Source organism: Gossypium arboreum, chromosome 10 (genome assembly GCF_025698485.1).
Source record: "Gossypium arboreum isolate Shixiya-1 chromosome 10, ASM2569848v2, whole genome shotgun sequence".
NCBI lineage: Eukaryota > Viridiplantae > Streptophyta > Magnoliopsida > Malvales > Malvaceae > Gossypium > Gossypium arboreum.
Genome location: NC_069079.1, coordinates 16,554,187 through 16,573,510, shown reverse-complemented (window position 1 = coordinate 16,573,510; position 19,324 = coordinate 16,554,187). Strand labels below are relative to the sequence as shown.

Here is a 19,324-nt window from a genome sequence, read left to right as displayed (position 1 = left end):
TCAACTTGAACTTTTATTAAAAATACTTTAATTTATTATATCAAAACATATTATCAAATAAAGATAGTTTAACAATAATAGTTTAAATGAATATAACTCTATTATTAAAATAAATAAATATATTTTTAATATTAATTTAATAATATAATTAATAATAAAAATATTTTTCGTCGTCCCAAATTTATGCTTATTTGTTCAACAGTTGTCCGGTGAACTGATTCTTACAGTGCTACACTTATAATTTCTCACCGGTGATTTTTGCTTCAATGCATTCAATACAACCTTTTTTCTTTACAATTTTACCCATTGCCCTTTCTATTTTTTAAGGTTTCTTTACCCTTTTAATGTTTAAAGTTGAAAAGCCCAAGCAATTTTAATTCTAGATTAAGTTGGATAAATATTTATATTATATAATAATTTAATAAATATTATAATTTATAGGATAATAAGTAAATAACATTTGAGGTGTTTTAAAATTATAACTATCATTTAAATATGTACAAATATTTTCGTGTGCCGTTATTCATTTTTAATTTTTTTAATTATTTGCTTTTATTTTAATAAATACAATTTTAATTTAGAAAATTTTAATTATTATTTAATAAAGCAAATATTTATGCATAAAAAACAAAAGCCTAATGTATCTCATAGCATCCCAGGAAACAGGATTTGAAAGAAATATTAAGGCAACATTTGTGTCATAGAAAATAATTTGATTTCCATATAATATTAAGGATAAAGAAATCGAGCTTGTGGATCACTACCGGTGGCCATCAGGAACTCGCCTTCGCATACCAACTCACCCCCAACATACGCTTTCCCTTCAAGCTTTGCTACTCCAAATCGCTTATGCATCTTCATAAGTGTCATCCTCATAACCAAAGTATCTCCGGGAATGACCGGTTTCCGAAACCTCACTTTGTCGATTCCGGCCAAAAAGAAAACTTCCCCAGAAGTTCCCTTCACATCGGGTTCCAGAATAACTGCTCCTCCAACTTGTGACATTGCCTGGACCCAGCAAAATACTTTTGTTAGTACATACTAATAGTAAACATGCAGTCATCGGTTTAGTATATAGGAAATAGATCATGTAAAAACCATTGACTTTTAGTAATCTGTACACATGTATACTAAAAATTAGGAAAGCTGAATATATATCGTATTTGACACTCTTATTTTAGTTCAAGTAATATAATAAGTAATTATAAAGATGGCTTCATGTGATACTAAAACATGCACATAGCTAATAAGAAGCTAAGTCAAATCAATTTCATGTTTTTTTGGTCGCACACAATGATTACAATAGTAAAATTCTCCAACGTTCTATTGGTGTTGTGAGTTGTACTTTCAATTGTAATTCATTTTGTAATTGCTGATCCAGATATTTTAATTCTTTTTTATATTTTCTTAAAGTCGTCAAATTTGAAAAAGTTAAAAGGAAAGAACATCTCTTTTTATTTTTTACACCTTATCAAGTACTCAATTCAACACAATTTTAAAGGTTTGGTTCAATCAAACTAGTTAGAGAATCACAATTTTATCACTGCTTATATTATATATAGACTTGATTATTGGTTTATGCATGTGATTGAGAGAGAACTATTCTATTCATTAGAGGAATTTATTAGACTATAAATTATTTTGTAAATAAATTGTTCTTTTATTTAGTTTTTAACTGAACTTTTAAGGAGAGAAAATTAGTGGAAGAGTGAATCTAGTTGAATATATAGACATCATGCTACAATATGTTGAGTGAATTAGATTTAAATGACATTTAGACTATTAATTTATTTCAGATTATTCTCCAAATAAAACTTAACAAACACAATAAAAATTTCAAATTGTATTTTGAATTATTGTGTAAATTATTTTACTTTCCAATTTTAATTATATATTTAGAGCTCAAAATCCAAAATTAATTAACTCTATCAAGATCCTGAAATATATATATATATATATTAAAAAGACACTAAAGACATCCGTTTCAACGTATTTCATATCTACTACAGAGCAAAGAAGAACTAACTAAAAGGCAAAAAGAAAAAAAAGAAAAAGTTGAGTACCTCTATCATAAGAGCACCGGGCATTATAGGCCTCTCAGGGAAATGGCCAGGAAAAAAGTTATCATTTATAGTCACATTCTTTATACCAACAACTGAAACGCCTGGATTATACTCTATTATTCTGTCCACCAATAAAAATGGGAACCTACAAAATAAAAACAAAAACTAATAATACACCATTTCATATTTGAGTTTGGTAAAGGTAAGGTAACAAATAGTATATTATTCCAAATTTATAATAAAAAAAAGAAGCTAAACAGAAACTATAAATCAAAACTTGAGAGTTTAACTTCACCTGTGTGGTAATCTTTCTCTTATTTGATTAATGTCCATAACAGTAGGATAAGGTGGGAACCCTGAAACAAATAAACAAACCCAGCTTTAAGAAATAATAATTGGGATGAAAAGGGGGGAAAAGGGTCTACTTTTCTCCATCGGGGTGTCCTCATGTGTGTTTTCGGGTACATTTAACGAGCAATGAAGAGATGAATCAGAGGGGTGGGTGAGTTTTAGAGAGAGTGATGGACATCCAAGCGAACGCCTTCCGAGTTGACTCAGTGAGCCGAGGGTTAAAGATGGGATGCAGTTGGAGGAAACAACCGCCATTGGTTGAGAGCAGCTGAGGAAAGGTGGAAGTTGCATGTGTTATTGAATTTAGATGAGATTGGTAACTGCTCATACTCATGTCATGTTGTTTATAATTAATAATTTTTAATGAGAATTTATAATTAGTATTAGACACGACAATATAAATATTTGAATATCTCGGCTAAATTAAGCGACTAAATGACTAAAAAAGCCCCATTTTCAAAAAAAATATATGGAAATGGGTTGTTTTTCTTCATAATTACAGAAATGGTCCGATTTTCTAAAAATATACTGAACTGGAATCGTTTTCAAGAGAAACACAAAAAAAGCATGTCCAATTTAACGCTTTTTTCCTACTGACATGTAAAATGCACCCACGTCAACGCGCTTTAATAAAGCGCTTCCACGTACGCGTGCTTTTACCTGTGCTCCAACTGTCAATTCCAACGACTATTTCAACTAGCCATTGGTCCCCTAACGGTAAAAAAAAAAAAGAGTATAAATCCCCCACACACATTTCTCACAATTCTCTCCTAAATCTCTCAAATTTCTAAATCAACTCTAAAAAATATCTCAAATAGTCTCTTCAATTTTTTTCTTAAATTCTATTTTTATCTAAATTATTCTTTTTGTTATTTTTTATTAGTAATTTCAAGAAATAGGTTTTTTATTAAAATTTATTCGTGTTCAACTATATATTTAGCAATGGCCGGGTCTCTAATCCGTCTTGATAACAAGCGCATCTCTGTCAACCAATTGCAAATAGTAAGAATAATTTTTAATCTTTTTTAATTTTTTATTTCATAGTTATAATTAAACTTAATATTTTTTATAACTATTATGTAAACAGCCGGAAGATCGAATTTTGCAATGTCATATTCATAATCTACTTGATCCTCCATCACCATTGATCAAAACATACATGAGGGAAGCCGATTTTTTACGCATATCCCTTGTAGGTCAAGGGTGTAAGTTGGACTCGAAACTCATAAGCGCGTTGGTGGAGAGGCGGAGACCCGAGACACACAAATTCTATCTTCCTTGCAGTGAGTGTTACTATCACCCTAGAGGACATGCATTTATAGTTGGGGTTACTCGTGGACGAGTTAGTAGCCATCGGGTTTGTTTAGTCTATTGATTCCGGAACCATATGTTACAATCTTTTGGGAGTGGTTTCAGAGATGATTTACGGAGGTCGGATCGACATGCCTGGTCATGAAATAATTTCGTGGAGCTAGCGAAGGATTCGACTGAAGAGAGAAGAGAACGATAAGCTCAGGCATATATCCTTCAGATTGTTGGGTGTCTTTTGATACCAGATAAGTCACGAAACCTTGTACATCAAAGGTGGCTGTTGAAACTCATCGATTTTAGAAGAGCTGGAGAACTAAGTTGGAGGTCCTCCATGTTGGCGACATTTTACCGAGAGATGTGTCAGGCGACGAAACCAGAAAAATCAAAATTGGTGGTTGCCTTTTACTACTACAATCATGTACTCGATACTACTTTCCATTTTTACGTCCTCGAGTGAACTACCCGTATGCATTCCCACTTGTAACAAGGTAAAATTCAGTAGATATTACCATTATTAAATTGATTAAATAAAACTATTATGCTAATAAGTTATTTAAATAGGAGGAACAATACCCCGAGTCATGCGCGATTACCTACCGAGCTTGAAGATATACGGGTTCTATAGACCAATGATTGGAAGCGGATGTATGTATTTATTTATTTTTGAACTATATACAAATAATGTAGTCTATTTCATATTTAGTATTCAGTAGTATGTATATAACTAATGTTTTGATCACATCCATATAGATTGAGTGGACATCATACAAGGACCCGACATTCGGGCAATAATTCTTGGGAAATTCTTTGTAAATCCCAACGTCTGGCACATTAAGATCCCATTGGTAGTATATGCTACCATCAAGATGCATGAGGCGGATAGAGTGTTGCGACAATTTGGATTCTAACAACTAATTCCCGTGGCACCTTAAGAGCTTAATGATCTGCATTATATCAACTTACAGCGACCGGATATGAATTGATCGGTATTCTACTTGCAATATATCAACATGTGGAATAATCGGTATGATTTTTTACCTACTCGCTACGCAATTCTTATTCTGAAGTTAGCATGTGATTTGGATTACATGCCATGGATTAGGATTCATGGAAAGCCATATTTGTTAGGGGAAGAGACGAGGTGTCGACATCCTCACACGAGTAGGCCACAACAACCCTCTTTAAATCCAATGGGTGGCGAGGCGAGCCTGTCATCAGTGCCCACGCAAGAACCAACCTTGACAGCCTTAGCACCGATGCCCTCACCATACCGTATTTAGTATGTACCGCCTTATTTTGGTCTATATCCTAACCTCTTTATTTTCACATAAACACAAAATGTTGCACTACATTTTTCTGCTCCTAGTCATATGTCAGGTTGGACTGTTGGTCATCCATCCTCAATGTGATACATGCCTCAGCCATCCTGATAACGACGATGGATACGATGATGTATAACCTTTAGAAAGTACCCATGTTGGTCACTTGTTATCACTCAGCGGTAGACTGATATTGCTAGTAGTAGTTGGACGCAACGTGCCTTAGACAATACAGATGGTATATGCGATCCCAAATGCTTTCCTGTCATTCAATTGCAAATAGTATTCTAGTTCCTCGATCCGATATGACATATATTTCAGTTTGGAGGTAAACATGCCTCATTAACCTAAATAGAAAGAAATCTCATTCGTCTACTTTCTCCCTTGGTGTTATTACAAATGCAATTGAAAGGATCCTCTAATTACCAACCTGTGCCATAACCAACAACAACTGATAGGAATATCTACCATAAATAAAGGTACTATCTATTTGTACCAATAACTTGCAATACTGGAATGCATCTCGGCATTACTTGAAGGTCCAAGGCCTTCTGGTTAGCTATCCATGACTTACTGTATGAAGTTGTGTAATTGAATTGGCTACGAATATTGGCAATTAAAACCGACACAGTAGTCCTTGGATCTGCTTTCACCATCGGTGGTATTAGGCCCATGATCATATCTGAATCTAACTTCAGATGATCCCATGAAACACCTGCAACCCCACATGTGCATTAAATTAATTGGAAATAACCTTAAAACCTAAATAAAACCCTAATAACCCAGTGATATTGTACTAAAGGCAACACATGTATGTGGACCAGTGAACTTTTTTATCATTCATAACCCTGTCTTCTTCTTAACAGAAGCCATGATTTTCCATGAGCAGCTATTGTCTCGTATTTCATACTTCCCTTCAAACTTCTTAGATTTAGATTTATCGACGTGGAAGTTAACCTTGTTCATAATGATGTATCACTTCAATGCTGCGAGAAAACCATCTTTGTTGGTAAACTCCCTGCCCACTTCTAAATCATCTGAATCCAATTATGCACTTCTGTGGTCAGGCCAACTATGTAGTAGTTTTACAAACTCCAACGTATCCTCTTTCGAAAGATCAACAATATGCATGTCGGTTGGCAGCGAATACACTGTGAATCGTGGATCTTCTTTTTCTTCTTCTTCATTTTCACCACCGTCACCGTTGTAATGACCTAATAATTACGGGTATCGAAAAGTGAATTCTTGAGTTTCTTTATTAAAAATATTTACGAAGTTAGTAGTGTGGTTAATTAGGTTTTGGCTAGGTGAATTAACTTGAATTATGAGTAATTAGGTATAAGGACTAGATTGCATATAAGGTAAAAGTTGAATATAGAATAGAGAAAAGTTAATGGGCTAATTAAGCAATTAAACCTAAAATTTATAAGTGTGTGGTAAAAATAAATTCCATGTGAGTAAATAATAAACATATATTAAATAATAAATTATATTTGCTTATTATTTAAGTAAATGGTATTATATTACTATATTATTGTATTATAATATTTATATAAAATATAAAGTATAAATATAAGAAATAAAAGAAAAGAAAGAAACAAAGGAATGAAATAGAGAAGGAAGAAAAGAGAAGCAAAAGGGAGAAATTTAGGGTTTTAAGGTTCAAAGCTCAATTGGTAAATCAATTTAATCAATTTTCTTGAAATTTTTATGTTTTTGAAATCCTAATGTTAAATACTACTTAATTTATGTTGAAATTTTAGAAATTTATTGATTTTTAGATGATGTTCATATTGAATAATTTAAGTATTTGAGATTAAATTGATCGAATTTTAAGTTAGAAATGAAAAAAGGATTGAACTGTAAAATAAAGTATAAGTTTTGAGTAATAGGGGCTACATTGAGAAAATTTTAAAATTCAGGGATTTAAGTGAAATTAAAGAGTTGAAATTAGTTTTAAATGGAAATTGAATAAAAATATAGAACTAATTGTGAAGATTAAAGTTAGTCCCGATTTAGGGACAAAATTGGAATTTAGGCAAAAGATGAGTAAAAAATTAAATATTCAATGTGAAATTGTATTGTATTGATAAATTTCAATTGTTTCAATTCTGTAGCTGACATTGTGCTGGAAACCTCGGCTAAGAAGGAAAAAGAGAAAGTTGACGAGGAGTAGCTCAGAAATTCTGGTTTGTATTTCTATAATCCAAATTTAATAATTAATTGTTGTAATTATTACTTAATATGTATGATAAGTGGATTGAGGTAAGTATTTGATTTGATGGTATTGAATAAATTTAATTGATCATATGAGTATATACAATTACTGAATTGAAATGAATATTGATTGAAATTGAAAGATGGTATTGAATAAATTTAATTGATCATATGAGTATAGACAATTATTGAATTGAAATGAATATTGATTGAAATTGAAAAGTGAGTTGAAACCCTATTAACTGTATCAGGCTAAGTCGAATATAGATGGCATGCCATAAGATTGGAAGAGTTCAGGGATACTTTGACTTCGAATCGATAAGACACTGGGTGTCACATTGTTACTTTGGATAAATTCGATTAGGTACTGGGTACCAATTTACTTCGACAAGGTCGATGAGACATTAAATGTCAACTTGTTACTTCGATTTATCCGATAAGGCACTAGGTCCCAAACTGGTGTGTTTTGGTTGGATCCGTGTATCCGTCTTATTATGAGTCCGAGTCATGTTAATAGGGGTTATTAAAATAAACAGTGTTATGATTGATATTGAATAGTGAAATAAGATATGGATAGGGATACATGAAACAAGTATTTGTGAATTGAATATGAATGGTCAATATTATTATTCAAGTGATATGTGTAGATATTGTGAAAAGCTATCAGGATAGCAATTGATGATAATTGAAGGTTTTATGAATAAATTGATCAATTGATTGATTACTATTAATGTATGTTTAAATGTGAATATTAAATTATTTTATTTTTAAGCATTCGAATTATAGAAATACCATTGAGTTCAAACTCGGCATGTAACAGCTCGATTTTGGGGCTAGTTGGAATTGATTTTGGAACCACTAAACTGAGGTCAAGGAAATTATTTTAAATATCATTTTATGTATTGTAGCATGATTAGATAAGTACATGAAAATTTTAGTGAATTAATTTTAGCGATTGCTTGCTTAATTGTGAAAAAGGACTAAATCGCATAAAGAGAAAAAGTCCTATTTTGTTAGATAAGGGTGTCAATTAGCTAAAGAACCTAAATTTGGGGCCTTAAATAGAAATTATACCCTTAGAGAATAGGGTGGCCGGCCATAGGGGACAAATTGATGGGAAAGTCAAAATTAGGTGGTGTTTTGGTCACCAATTTTAACTAGTTTTAAATAAAATAAAACAAAAAGGCTTCATTTTTTTATTTCTTCTTCTCCAACTGATTTTCATCTTCTAAAGGGGGGTTTTGAGAGCTCAAAATATCAGCCATTAACATCACTTACAAGTAAGTCATTTATAAGGTTATTCTTGATGATTTTTGTATTTTTGGACTCCTTGTGACATAAGCTTTCTATGAAGGGGATTATTTTGCAAAATGGTTGAGAGATTAGGGTTTTGCCATGAAATCATATGTGTAGTTTTCTAAAATTTTATGGAAGAATATGAGTATTAGATGTGTAATAAACAACTTTTATGAAGGGATTTTTCATGAAAACCCTAATAGGGACTATTTTGCATAAGTTAGAAATTTGTTGATAAATGTGAGAAATAATGGAAATTTTGGATTGCTTCTAGTATAAAAAGTAATCAGTTGGGCTTATAATATGAAGAAATTAGATAAAAATCGATTTTCAAGCATAGGGGTAAAATGGTTATTTTGTGAAAGTCTAAGGGCAAAATAGTCATTTTACCCAATTATGAACTTTCAAGCGTCTAAATTGATATGCTGATGAAATAAATGAATTTTATTAATTTAGATCAAGAGAAACGTGATTCGGGTCTTGATCGGGGTAAGAACAAAGTTTACGAGGATTAAGCTCGTCTTCATCATTTTGTATCGAGGTAAGTACATATGTAAATAATGTGTTATTGAAGCTTACTTTGGTATATTTTAATAATATACCTGTGTAATTAGCTTATTATTGTTATGTATCTAAATTCTAATTGTTGCCATGAATGTATAAATGACATGTTATGCGAGTAAATTGCAATATGAGCAAATGTGATGCTATTCAATTAGATATGAAGCCCTATTGAATCTTAGACATAGCATAGGATACAAAGGGGCATGTTATGAAAATTATGTGGTCTGAACTCATGAGTTGAGTCTAAGTTCATGAGATAAATGCTATAGGTAATGTGGGTCCGAGTACTGACTTTGTGTACAGACCCGTGAGTGGCTCAATGAGCAAACGTTACATGATAGCTATGGGGTCCTGGTTCTGACTTGATTATAAGGCCCATGAGTAGCTCAAATGTAAGCAATTCATAATGCGAGGTAGCGCTGATTTCTTAAATGGCATTTACACGCAAATTCCCCGCATATCCATATGTATTTTGAGAGTTCAATGGGGAACCCGAAGATTTAGTTGGTGAATACTTTGATAAGGTATGTATACCAGACTCATGGTTAGGACCTAAGCAGGGAATGAGGTGTATTAAGTATACATGAATGAAAGGAAGAGTAAGATAGAGACGTTATGTGATTTATATCTTTTAAGCATGACAAGCTACTTTGGATGAATATGATTTTCTTATAATTACTCTTTATTTGAACTTATGTACTTACTAAGCTTCCACACTTACCCTCCTTTCTTTTCTTTCCTTATAGTGCTGCCAAGCTAACATCAAGGATCTAGTGACATCAAAAGCTTCGATCACACTATCACTCAAGAACTTGGTATAACTAGTTTCATTATTTTGTTTTCTGGCATATATAGGGACTCGAGTCTTTGTTTAGTGTTTTGTTAGTTAGCCATAATGTGTTGGCTCATATGATGAATATGATACTCATTTTGCATAAAGCCATGGATAATGGTCAATACTCATTTTGATTTATAAATAGAAGATGATATTTTCATGGATGAGTAAATTGCATAAATGAAATGTTATCCATTGTGGTTATTTTGGCTATGTGATGTGCCCTTATGTTAGTATAGAGTGATTTTTGTGTAGGTTACGTAAGTAAGGGTGACTAAAAGGCTTGGTAAATAGCCTTGCTTTTTCTACACGGTTAGGCACACGGGCGTGTGTCTAGGCCATGTGTGACACGGTCCACCATATGGGCGTGTGATTTGGCCATATGTCCCCTGCACGTAAGGATTATAAGTCAGTATGTATGGTAGATAGTAAACACACGGGCATAGACACAGTCGTGTGTTTCATTCGTGTGAAGGACACGGCCTAGCACACAAGCGTGTGCCTTGGCTGTGTAGCCCTTAAGGATTGCTGACGTTAGAAACAGAATGTCCAGGTTTTTGCACACGGGCTAGGACACGGGCGTGTCATGGCCGTGTGAATGACACGGGCCAGAGACACGGACGTGTTCCAGGCCATGTGAAAACCCCTGTAGGTGTGCATTTAGAATTAATTCCGTACGGGTATAGGACATGGGCGTGTCCCTGTACTACTTAGGTTGTTTGAGCCACACGGGCCAATAGCACGACCATGTTGAAATGTCACATGGGCGTGTTGCCCTTCTCACACGGTGTGCCCCTATGTTAAGAGTTATTTTCAGAGCTCTTTAAAGGACTCCATCTTATTAGGCTCTTATTAAGGAGTTTATAAATAAAATTGAAAAATTTTTAATTTGACCATGTTTTGGTGTTATGAAAACATTTATATGCATCAGTTTAAGTTAGGTAATGCATCATATTCCAACCTGACGTGGGGCACGGGTGTGGGGTGTTACATTTAATGTTATCAGAGCTACAGTTTAGTCAGTTTTCAGACTAACGTAGCATGTGTAAGAGTTTACCTATACACACCATAAATAAATTGTGATAGTGTGGCGATTCCTGACCTTTTAAATTGTGTTTTCATATAGTAATGGATCCAAATTGAACTATGGCGGAGGACGTAGAAAGTAACATGCTAGGCTCCGTCGAAGAGGCTGTGCCATCCGATATCGACCTCCCACGGTTAGTCAGGGAGGAGGAGAAGGGGCTCAAGAGGCCTTTCTCCACATGATGAATGTTCCCGAATGCTCAACCCCCTCCATCCGTACCTATGCCTTAACATGTCCCTGTAGTACCCCAGGGTATGGACCTTGAGAGGCGAAATAAACCTCCAGTGGATAAGATCCGGAAGCATAGAGCTGAGGAGTTCTGTGCTAATAAAGATGATGACCCTAAAAGGGCCGAATTCTGGCTTGAGAATACCATCAGGGTATTCGATGAATTATCTTACACTTCTAAAGAATGCTTGAAGTGTGCCATATCCTTGTTGAGGGAATCTGCATGCTACTGGTGGAAAACGTTAGTTTCGGTGGTGCCTCAGGAAAGGGTTACATTGGAATTCTTCCAAGAGTAATTTCGGAAGAAATACATCAGTGAAAGATTTATGGATCAAAAGCGTAAGGAATTCCTTGACTTGAAATAAGGCCGCATAACGGTCACTGAATATGAAAGAGTTCGTCAGACTTAGTAAGTATGCTCGGGAGTGTGTATCCTCCGAAGCCAAGATGTGTAGAAGGTTTGAAGACGGACTTAGTGAGGACATTAGACTATCAGTGGGTGTCCTTGAGTTGAAAGAGTTCATAGTACTCGTTGATCGGGCCTGTAAAGTCAAGGAATTAATCAAGGAAGAAGAAAACCGAAGTTGAAACTAAAAATGTAAGGAAGAGACATGCGGACAAGTCATTTCCATCACAGTTTAAGAAATCCAGAGACGCCTACTCTCGTTCTCATGTATCAACTGGACATTCGTACTGAGATCGTAAGAAACAAGATTCATATTTTAAGTCTCGGGCTACATCAGTAGCTAGCGTGGGCAATGTCAAATCTTCCAAACTAGAATGCAAGCATTATGGTCGAAATTATTTCAGCAAGTGTAGAATGAATGATGGATCCTGTTTTCGATGTGGTTTTCAAGACCAATTTATTAAAGATTGCCCCGAAATGACTGACAAAGAGAAATTTTAGAGTACAAGGCCAAGTGGCACCAATTCTAAAGGAAGACCTCAAAAGAATGTTGGAGTTGGGGCTGGTAACAAGAATGTCACAAGAGACACTACCGTAAGGCTAGAAGCTAGAGCTCCGACTAGAACCTATGCCATACGTGCGCGTGAAGATGCATCCTCTCCTGATGTGATCACCGGTGCATTCTCTCTATGATAATATTGTTATTAATTTGATTGACCCTTGTTCTACTCATTTGTATGTGTGCATGAAGTTGGTGACTAGCACGAATATGCCTATTGAGTATACGAAATTTATGATTAAAGTGTCAAACCCATTAGCAAACATGTGATAGTTAATAAAGTATGTAAGAAATGTCTTTTAGTAGTTAAATGTCATTGTTTTCCGACCGATTTGATGCTGTTACCATTCGATGAGTTTGATATCATATTGGGTATGGACTGGTTGACATTCCATGATGCTGTAGTAAATTGTGGACAAAAGGCTATTAAATTAAAATGTGAAAATGGTGAAACCCTTTGCGTTGAATTAGGTGAGCCAGGGAACTTGCCTATGGTGATATCCTCCATGTCTACCCAAAAATGTTTGAGAAAAGGATGTGAAGCTTATTTAGCTTTTGTAATGAATACTAAGGAATTGGAGTTGAAGGTTGAGTCAATACCGGTTGTAAGTGAATATGTGGATGTATTCCCGAAAAAATTTCCTGGGTTACCCCCTAATAGAGAGGATAAATTTGGTATAAAACTAATGCAAGGGACCACACCTATTTCGATTGCTCCATATCAGATGGCCCCGACTGAGCTGAAAGAACTAAAGTCACAGTTGCAAGAATTGACCGACAAGGGTTTCGTGAGACCAAGCTTTTCATCGTAGGGTGCTCCGGTGTTATTTGTGAAAAAGGAAGATGGATCTATGAGGTTGTGCATAGATTACTGGTAGTTAAATAAGAGGACGATTCAAGAACAAATACCCATTGTCGTGAATTGACTACTTGTTTGACCAACTAAAGGGAGCAGCATGGTTTTCTACGATAGACTTGAGATCTGGCTACTATCAACTACGAGTTAAAGAAGCAGATGTGCCTAAAACTACTTTTAGGATGCGATATGGCCACTATGAGTTTCTCGTCATGCCTTTCGGCTTAACAAATGCTCTTGCTTTGTTTATGGATTTAATGAATAGAGTATTTCAGCCATATCTAGATAAGTTTGTAGTTGTATTCATCGATGACATCCTGATATACTCTAGAGACAGGGTAGAACATGCCAAACACTTGAGAACCATTTTGCAGACTCTGAGGGACAATTAGTTGTATGCCAAATTTAGTAAATGTAAGTTTTGGCTTAGAGAAGTTGGCTTTTGGGGCCATATTTTTTCGAGTGATGGTATTAGGGTTGATCCCAGCAAAGTTTCTGCTATTGTTGAATGGAAACCAACAAAGAATGTGACTGAAGTTAGAAGCTTTTTAAGGTTGGCCTATTTTTACAGGCGATTTGTAAAGGGCTTCTCTATGATTGTGACTCATATGACAAGGTTTCTTCAAAAAGGAGTTAAGTTTGAATGGTCAGATAAGTGTCAGTAGAGTTTCAAGAAGTTGAAGATGTTGTTGACTGAGGCTCATGTCCTAGAACAACCCGAATTAAGAAAAGAGTTCATGATTTATAGCGATGCTTCTTTGAATGGGTTGGGATGTGTACTTATGCAAGAGGGAAAATTTGCGGCTTATGCCTCGAGACAATTAAAACCTCATAGAAGAACTATCTGACACACGACCTAGAGTTGGCCGCCATAGTATTTACTTTGAAGATCTGGCGACATTATTTGTTCAGAGAGATATGCTATGTATACTTCGATCATAAAAATATTAAGTACTTGATAACCCAAAAGGATTTAAATCTAAGGCAACGTAGATGGTTGGAACTATTAAAAGACTATGAGTTGATTATAGATTACCATCCAGGAAAAGCGAATGTGGTCGCCGATGCATTAAGTAGAAAATCATTTTTTGCTTTGAGAGCAATGAATGCCCGATCTACCTTGTCAAAGGATGGCTCGGTTCTAGCAGAGCTAAAAACTAGACTGACGTTTCTTCAAGAAATTTTGAAGGCTCAGAAGATTGATAGCGAATTACTATCCAAGAAAACCCTGTGCGAATCGGATGTTGAATCAAATTTTTGGATCAGTTCTGACGATTACTTGAGATTCCGGGATAGAATTTGTGTTCCTAAGGACACCGAATTGACTCGGAAGATATTAGATGAGGCACATAGTGGTTGTTTGCCAGTACACCCCAGGAGTACGAAAATGTATAACGATTTGAAGAAAATGTATTGGTGGCCGGGAATGAAAAGAGACATTTCAAAGTTCGTTTCCAAGTGTCTTGTGTGTCAGCAAGTGAAGGCTGAACACCAAGTACCTTCGGGTCTACTTCAGCCTATCATGGTCCCTAAGTGGAAGTGGGATCGTATTACTATGGATTTCATGACGGGTTTACCGGTAAACACAAAGAAAAAAGATACTGTTTGGGTTATTATGGATAGGCTAACAAATTCGGCACATTTTATACCAATACGTATCGACTACTCCCTTGAGAGATTGGCTGACTTGTACGTTTTTAAAATTGTGAAACTACACAGGGCTCCCTTGTCGATTATTTCGGATAGGGACTCGAGATTTACCTCGAGGTTTTGAAAAAAGTTACAAGAGGCATTGGGAATAAAGTTGAGTTTTAGCATGACATTTCACCCACAAACCGACAGTCAGTCGGAAAGAGTGATTCAGATTTTAGAAGACATATTGCGATGTTGTGTTCTCGAATTTCAAGCTAGTTGGGAAAGATACTTACCATTGGTTGAATTCGCCTACAATAATAGCTATCAGCCGAGTTTGAAGATGACGCCTTATGAGGCTTTATATGGACGAAAGTGTCGAATGCCCTTATATTGGACTGAGCTCAGAGAAAGTCAGATTGACGGGGTCGATCTAGTCAATGAGACTAAAGAGAAAGTTAAAGTGATTTGCGTCTATTTGAAGGCCGTCTCAGATAGGCAGAAATCCTATGCGGATTTGAAACGGAAAGAAATCGAATTTCAAGTTGGCGATCGAGTGTTTTTGAAAGTATCCCCATGGAGAAAAGTTCTTAGATTTAGTAGAAGAGGTAAGTTGAGTCCTCGTTTCATAGGACCCTATGAGGTTACCGAGAGAGTAGGACCGGTTGCCTACCAATTGGCCTTGCCATCAGAATTGGAAAATATTCATGACGTGTTTCATGTGTCCATGCTACGTCGATATAGATCAGACCCTTCGCATGTGATTGTACCAACAGAGGTTGAGATTCATCCGGATATGTCTTTTGGTGAGGAACCTGTTAAGATCCTAGCCTGAGAGGTTAAGCAACTGAGAAATAATAGTGTTCCCCTTGTGAAAGTATTATGGTAGTGACATGGGGTTGAAGAGGACACATGGGAGCCCGAAGAGATCATGAAAAGCCAACACCCAAACCTTTTTATTGGTAAGATTTTCGAGGGCGAAAATCCCTAATGAGGGAGAATTGTAACAGCCTGATTTTAGGGCTAGTCAGAATAGTGATTTTGGAACCACTAAACCAAAGTTGAGGAAATTATTTTAAATATCATTTTATGTATTGTAGCATGATTAGATAAGTACATGAAAATTTTGGTGAATTAATTTTAGCGAATGTTTGCTTAATTGTGAAAAAGGATTAAATCGCATAAAGAGAAAAAGTCCTATTTTGTTAGATAAGGGTGTCAATTAGCTAAAGAACCTAAATTGGGGGCCTTAAAGAGCAATTAGACCCTTAGAGAATAGGGTGGCTGGCCATAGGGGACAAATTGATGGGCAAGTCAAAATTAGGTGGTGTTTTGGTCACCAATTTTGACTAGTTTTAAATAAAAAAAAAAACAAAAAGGCTTCATCTTTTTATTTCTTCTTCTCCAATCGATTTTTATCTTCTAAAGAGGGGTTTTGAGAGCTCAAAATATCAGCCATTAACATCTCTTACAAGTAAGTCATTTATAAGGTTATTCTTGATGATTTTTGTATTTTTGGACTCCTTGTAACATAAGCTTTCTATGAAGGGGATTATTTTGCAAACTGGTTGAGAGATTAGGGTTTCACCATGAAATCATGTGTATTTTTCTAAAATTTTATGGAAGAATATGAGTATTAGATGTGTAATAAACAACTTTTATGAAGGGATTTTTCATGAAAACCCTAATAGGGACTATTTTGCATAAGTTAGAAATTTGTTGATAAATGTGAGAAATAATGGAAATTTTGGATTGCTTCTAGTATAAAAAGTAATCAGTTGGGCTTATAATATGAAGAAATTAGATAAAAATCGATTTTCAAGCATAGGGGTAAAATGGTCATTTTGTGAAATCTAGGGGCAAAATAGTTATTTTGCCCAATTATGAAATTTCGGGCGTCTAAATTGATATGCTGATGAAATAAATGAATTTTATTAATTTATATCAAGAGAAACGTGATTCGGGTCTTGATCGCAGTAAGAACAAAGTTTACGAGGATTAAGCTCGTCTTCATCATTTTGTATCGAGGTAAGTACATATGTAAATAATGTGTTATTAAAGCTTATTTTGGTATATTTTAATAATATACCTCTGTAATTAGCTTATTGTTGTTATGTATCTAAATACTAATTGTTTCCATGAATGTATAAATGACATGTTATGCGAGCAAATTGCAATGTGAGCAAATGCGATGCTATTCGATTAGATATGAAGCCCCGTTGAACCTTAGACATATCATAGGATAGAAAGGGGCATGTTATGAAAGTTATGTGGTCTGAACTCATGAGTTGAGTCTGAGTTCATAAGATAAATGCTATTGGTAACGTGGGTCCGGGTACTGACTTTGTGTACAGACCCGTGAGTGGCTCAATGAGCAAACGTTACATGATAGCTATGGGGTCCGGGTCTTGACTTGATAAAAAGGGCCATGAGTAGCTCAAATGTGAGCGCGCTGATTTCTTATATGGCATTTAGACGCAAATTCCCCGCATATCCATATGTATTTTGAGAGTTCAACAAGGAACCTGAAGATTTAGTTGGTGAATACTTTGATAAGGTATGTATACCAGACTCATGGTTAGGACCTGAGTAGGGAATGAGGTGTATTAAGTATACATGAATAAAAGGAAGAGTAAAAGAGAGACGTTAAGTGATTTATATCTTTTAAGTATGAAAAGCTACTTTGGATGAATATGATTTTTTTATAATTACTCTTTATTTGCACATATGTACTTACTAAGCTTCCACGCTTACCCTCCTTACTTTTCTTTCCTTATAGTGCCACCAAGCTTGCATTGGGGATCTAGTGACATCAAAAGCTTCGATCACACTATCACTCAAGACCTTGGTATAACTAGTTTCATTGTTTTGTTTTCTGGCATGTATAGGGACTCGATTTTTTGTTTAGTGTTTTGTTAGTTAGCCATAATGTGTTGGCTCATATGATGAATACGATACTCATTTTGTATAAGGCCATGGATGATGGTCAATACTCAGTTTGATTTATAAATAGAAGATGATATTTTCATAGATGAGTAAATTGCATAAATGAAATGTTGTCCATTGTGGTTATTTTGGCTATGTGTTGTTCCCTTATATTAGTATAGAGTGATTTTTGTGCAGGTTACATAAGTAAGGGTGATAGAAAAGGCTTGGTAAATAGCCTTACTTTGTCTACACGGGTAGGCATACAGGCGTGTGTCTAGGCCGTGTGTGACACACTGTCCACCACATGGGCTTGTGATTTGGCCGTATGTCCCTTGCACGTAAGAATTATAAGTTAGTATGTATGGTAGTAAACACACAGGCAGAGACACGACCGTGTGTTTCAGCCGTGTGAAGGGCACAGCCTAGAACACGAGCGTGTGCCTTGGCCGTGTCGCCCTTAAGGATTGCTAACGTCAGAAACAAAATGTCCAAGATTTTACACATGGGCTAGGACACTGAAGGACACGGGCCAAAGACATAGGCGTGTTCCAGGCTGTGTAAAAACCCCTGTAGGTGTAAATTTAGAATTTATTCCACATGGGTATAGAACACAGGCATGTCCCTGTATTGCTTAGGCCTTGTGAGCCACACGGACCAATTGCATGACCATGTTGAAATGTCACACGAGCGTGTTGCCCCTCCCTTACGGACGTGTGCCCCTGTGTTAAGAGTTATTTTTAGAGTTCTTTAAAGGACTCGGATTGTTTTCGAATGGGTTCCAATGGATGTTTTGGGCTTAGTAGGCTCTTACTAAGGAGTTTATAAAGAAAATTGAAAAAGTTTTAATTTGACCATGTTTTGGTGATATGAAAATGTTTATATGCATAAGTTTAAGTTAGGTAATGCCTCATATGTCAACCCCTCGTAGGGCACGGTTGTGGGGTGTTACACAGTGTACGGTTTGTTTTTTACGCGCAGGTTAGGTGTTAAAGTTGATTGTCGATTTAGCATCCATCTAAGATCCTGAACTCAAGCATGGTAAAGTATGTTTCTTTTTGGTAATGACATGTAACTAGGAATGTCTATGTTTTTCATTTTGAAAAGTGAATGTAAAAGATGTTATAAGATGTTATCGGTTACTTATATATAAGTTTATGTGTTATGTTGAGGTTATAAAATGGAATATTTTGGTATGAAATTAGATTTTTCTTGAATAAAGTTAATTGGATTGATTTGGATAGTAAATGTGAAGTACCTATAAGGGTACATTGGTTAGGTCATTGGATTTGTTGTTTTGGCATGTTTTAGATGTATTTGAATGTGTTTTGGATTGGTTGAATAAACGGTTTTTGAGTTGCTTGGTGTTCAAGATTGCAGGTTCAGTAAAATTGATTTTTAAGGCTCATTTTGAGTCCACACGACCAAGCACACGGGCATGTGACTGTATCATGTGAGACACATGACTAACACATTGGCATGTGATTTGGCTGTGTGTCCTCTGCAACTTTAAAATTTTAAAACAGAATGCTCAGGCAATTTCACACAGGAAAAGACACAGGCGTTTGTCTCAGTCGTGTAAGGCATACAGCCTAGCACACAGGTGTGTGGCTGGCCGTGTGACCTAAGTCAGGGAGTTACACAGGGTTGAACACGGCCTGAAACACAGGCATGT

The 19,324-nt window shown here is 35.5% G+C and overlaps 1 protein-coding gene across 1 annotated transcript; it reads right to left on the bottom strand.

Annotated features, from left to right (window-relative positions):
* Nucleotides 1-570: 570 nt before the first annotated feature.
* On the bottom strand, nucleotides 571-2,754 carry LOC108487721 (uncharacterized). The gene is made up of 4 exons (XM_017792089.2): nucleotides 2,489-2,754; nucleotides 2,359-2,419; nucleotides 2,064-2,208; nucleotides 571-1,008 (listed from the first exon to the last, which is right to left on the bottom strand). Exons 1-4 carry the CDS (start codon nucleotides 2,703-2,705, stop codon nucleotides 730-732), a joined length of 702 nt encoding a protein of 233 aa, XP_017647578.2. The 5' UTR covers nucleotides 2,706-2,754; the 3' UTR covers nucleotides 571-729.
* Between the last annotated feature and the right edge of the window lie 16,570 nt (nucleotides 2,755-19,324).

Coding starts and splice junctions, on each gene's coding strand:
- LOC108487721 (XM_017792089.2), bottom strand. CDS start 2,705: ATGCAACTTCCACCTTTCCTCAGCTGCTCTCAACCAATGGCGGTTGTT. Junction 2,209..2,358: donor AGAGAAAGATTACCACACAG/GTGAAGTTAAAC, acceptor TTTATTTTGTAG/GTTCCCATTTTTATTGGTGG. Junction 1,009..2,063: donor CCGGTGCTCTTATGATAGAG/GTACTCAACTTT, acceptor TGCTGGGTCCAG/GCAATGTCACAAGTTGGAGG.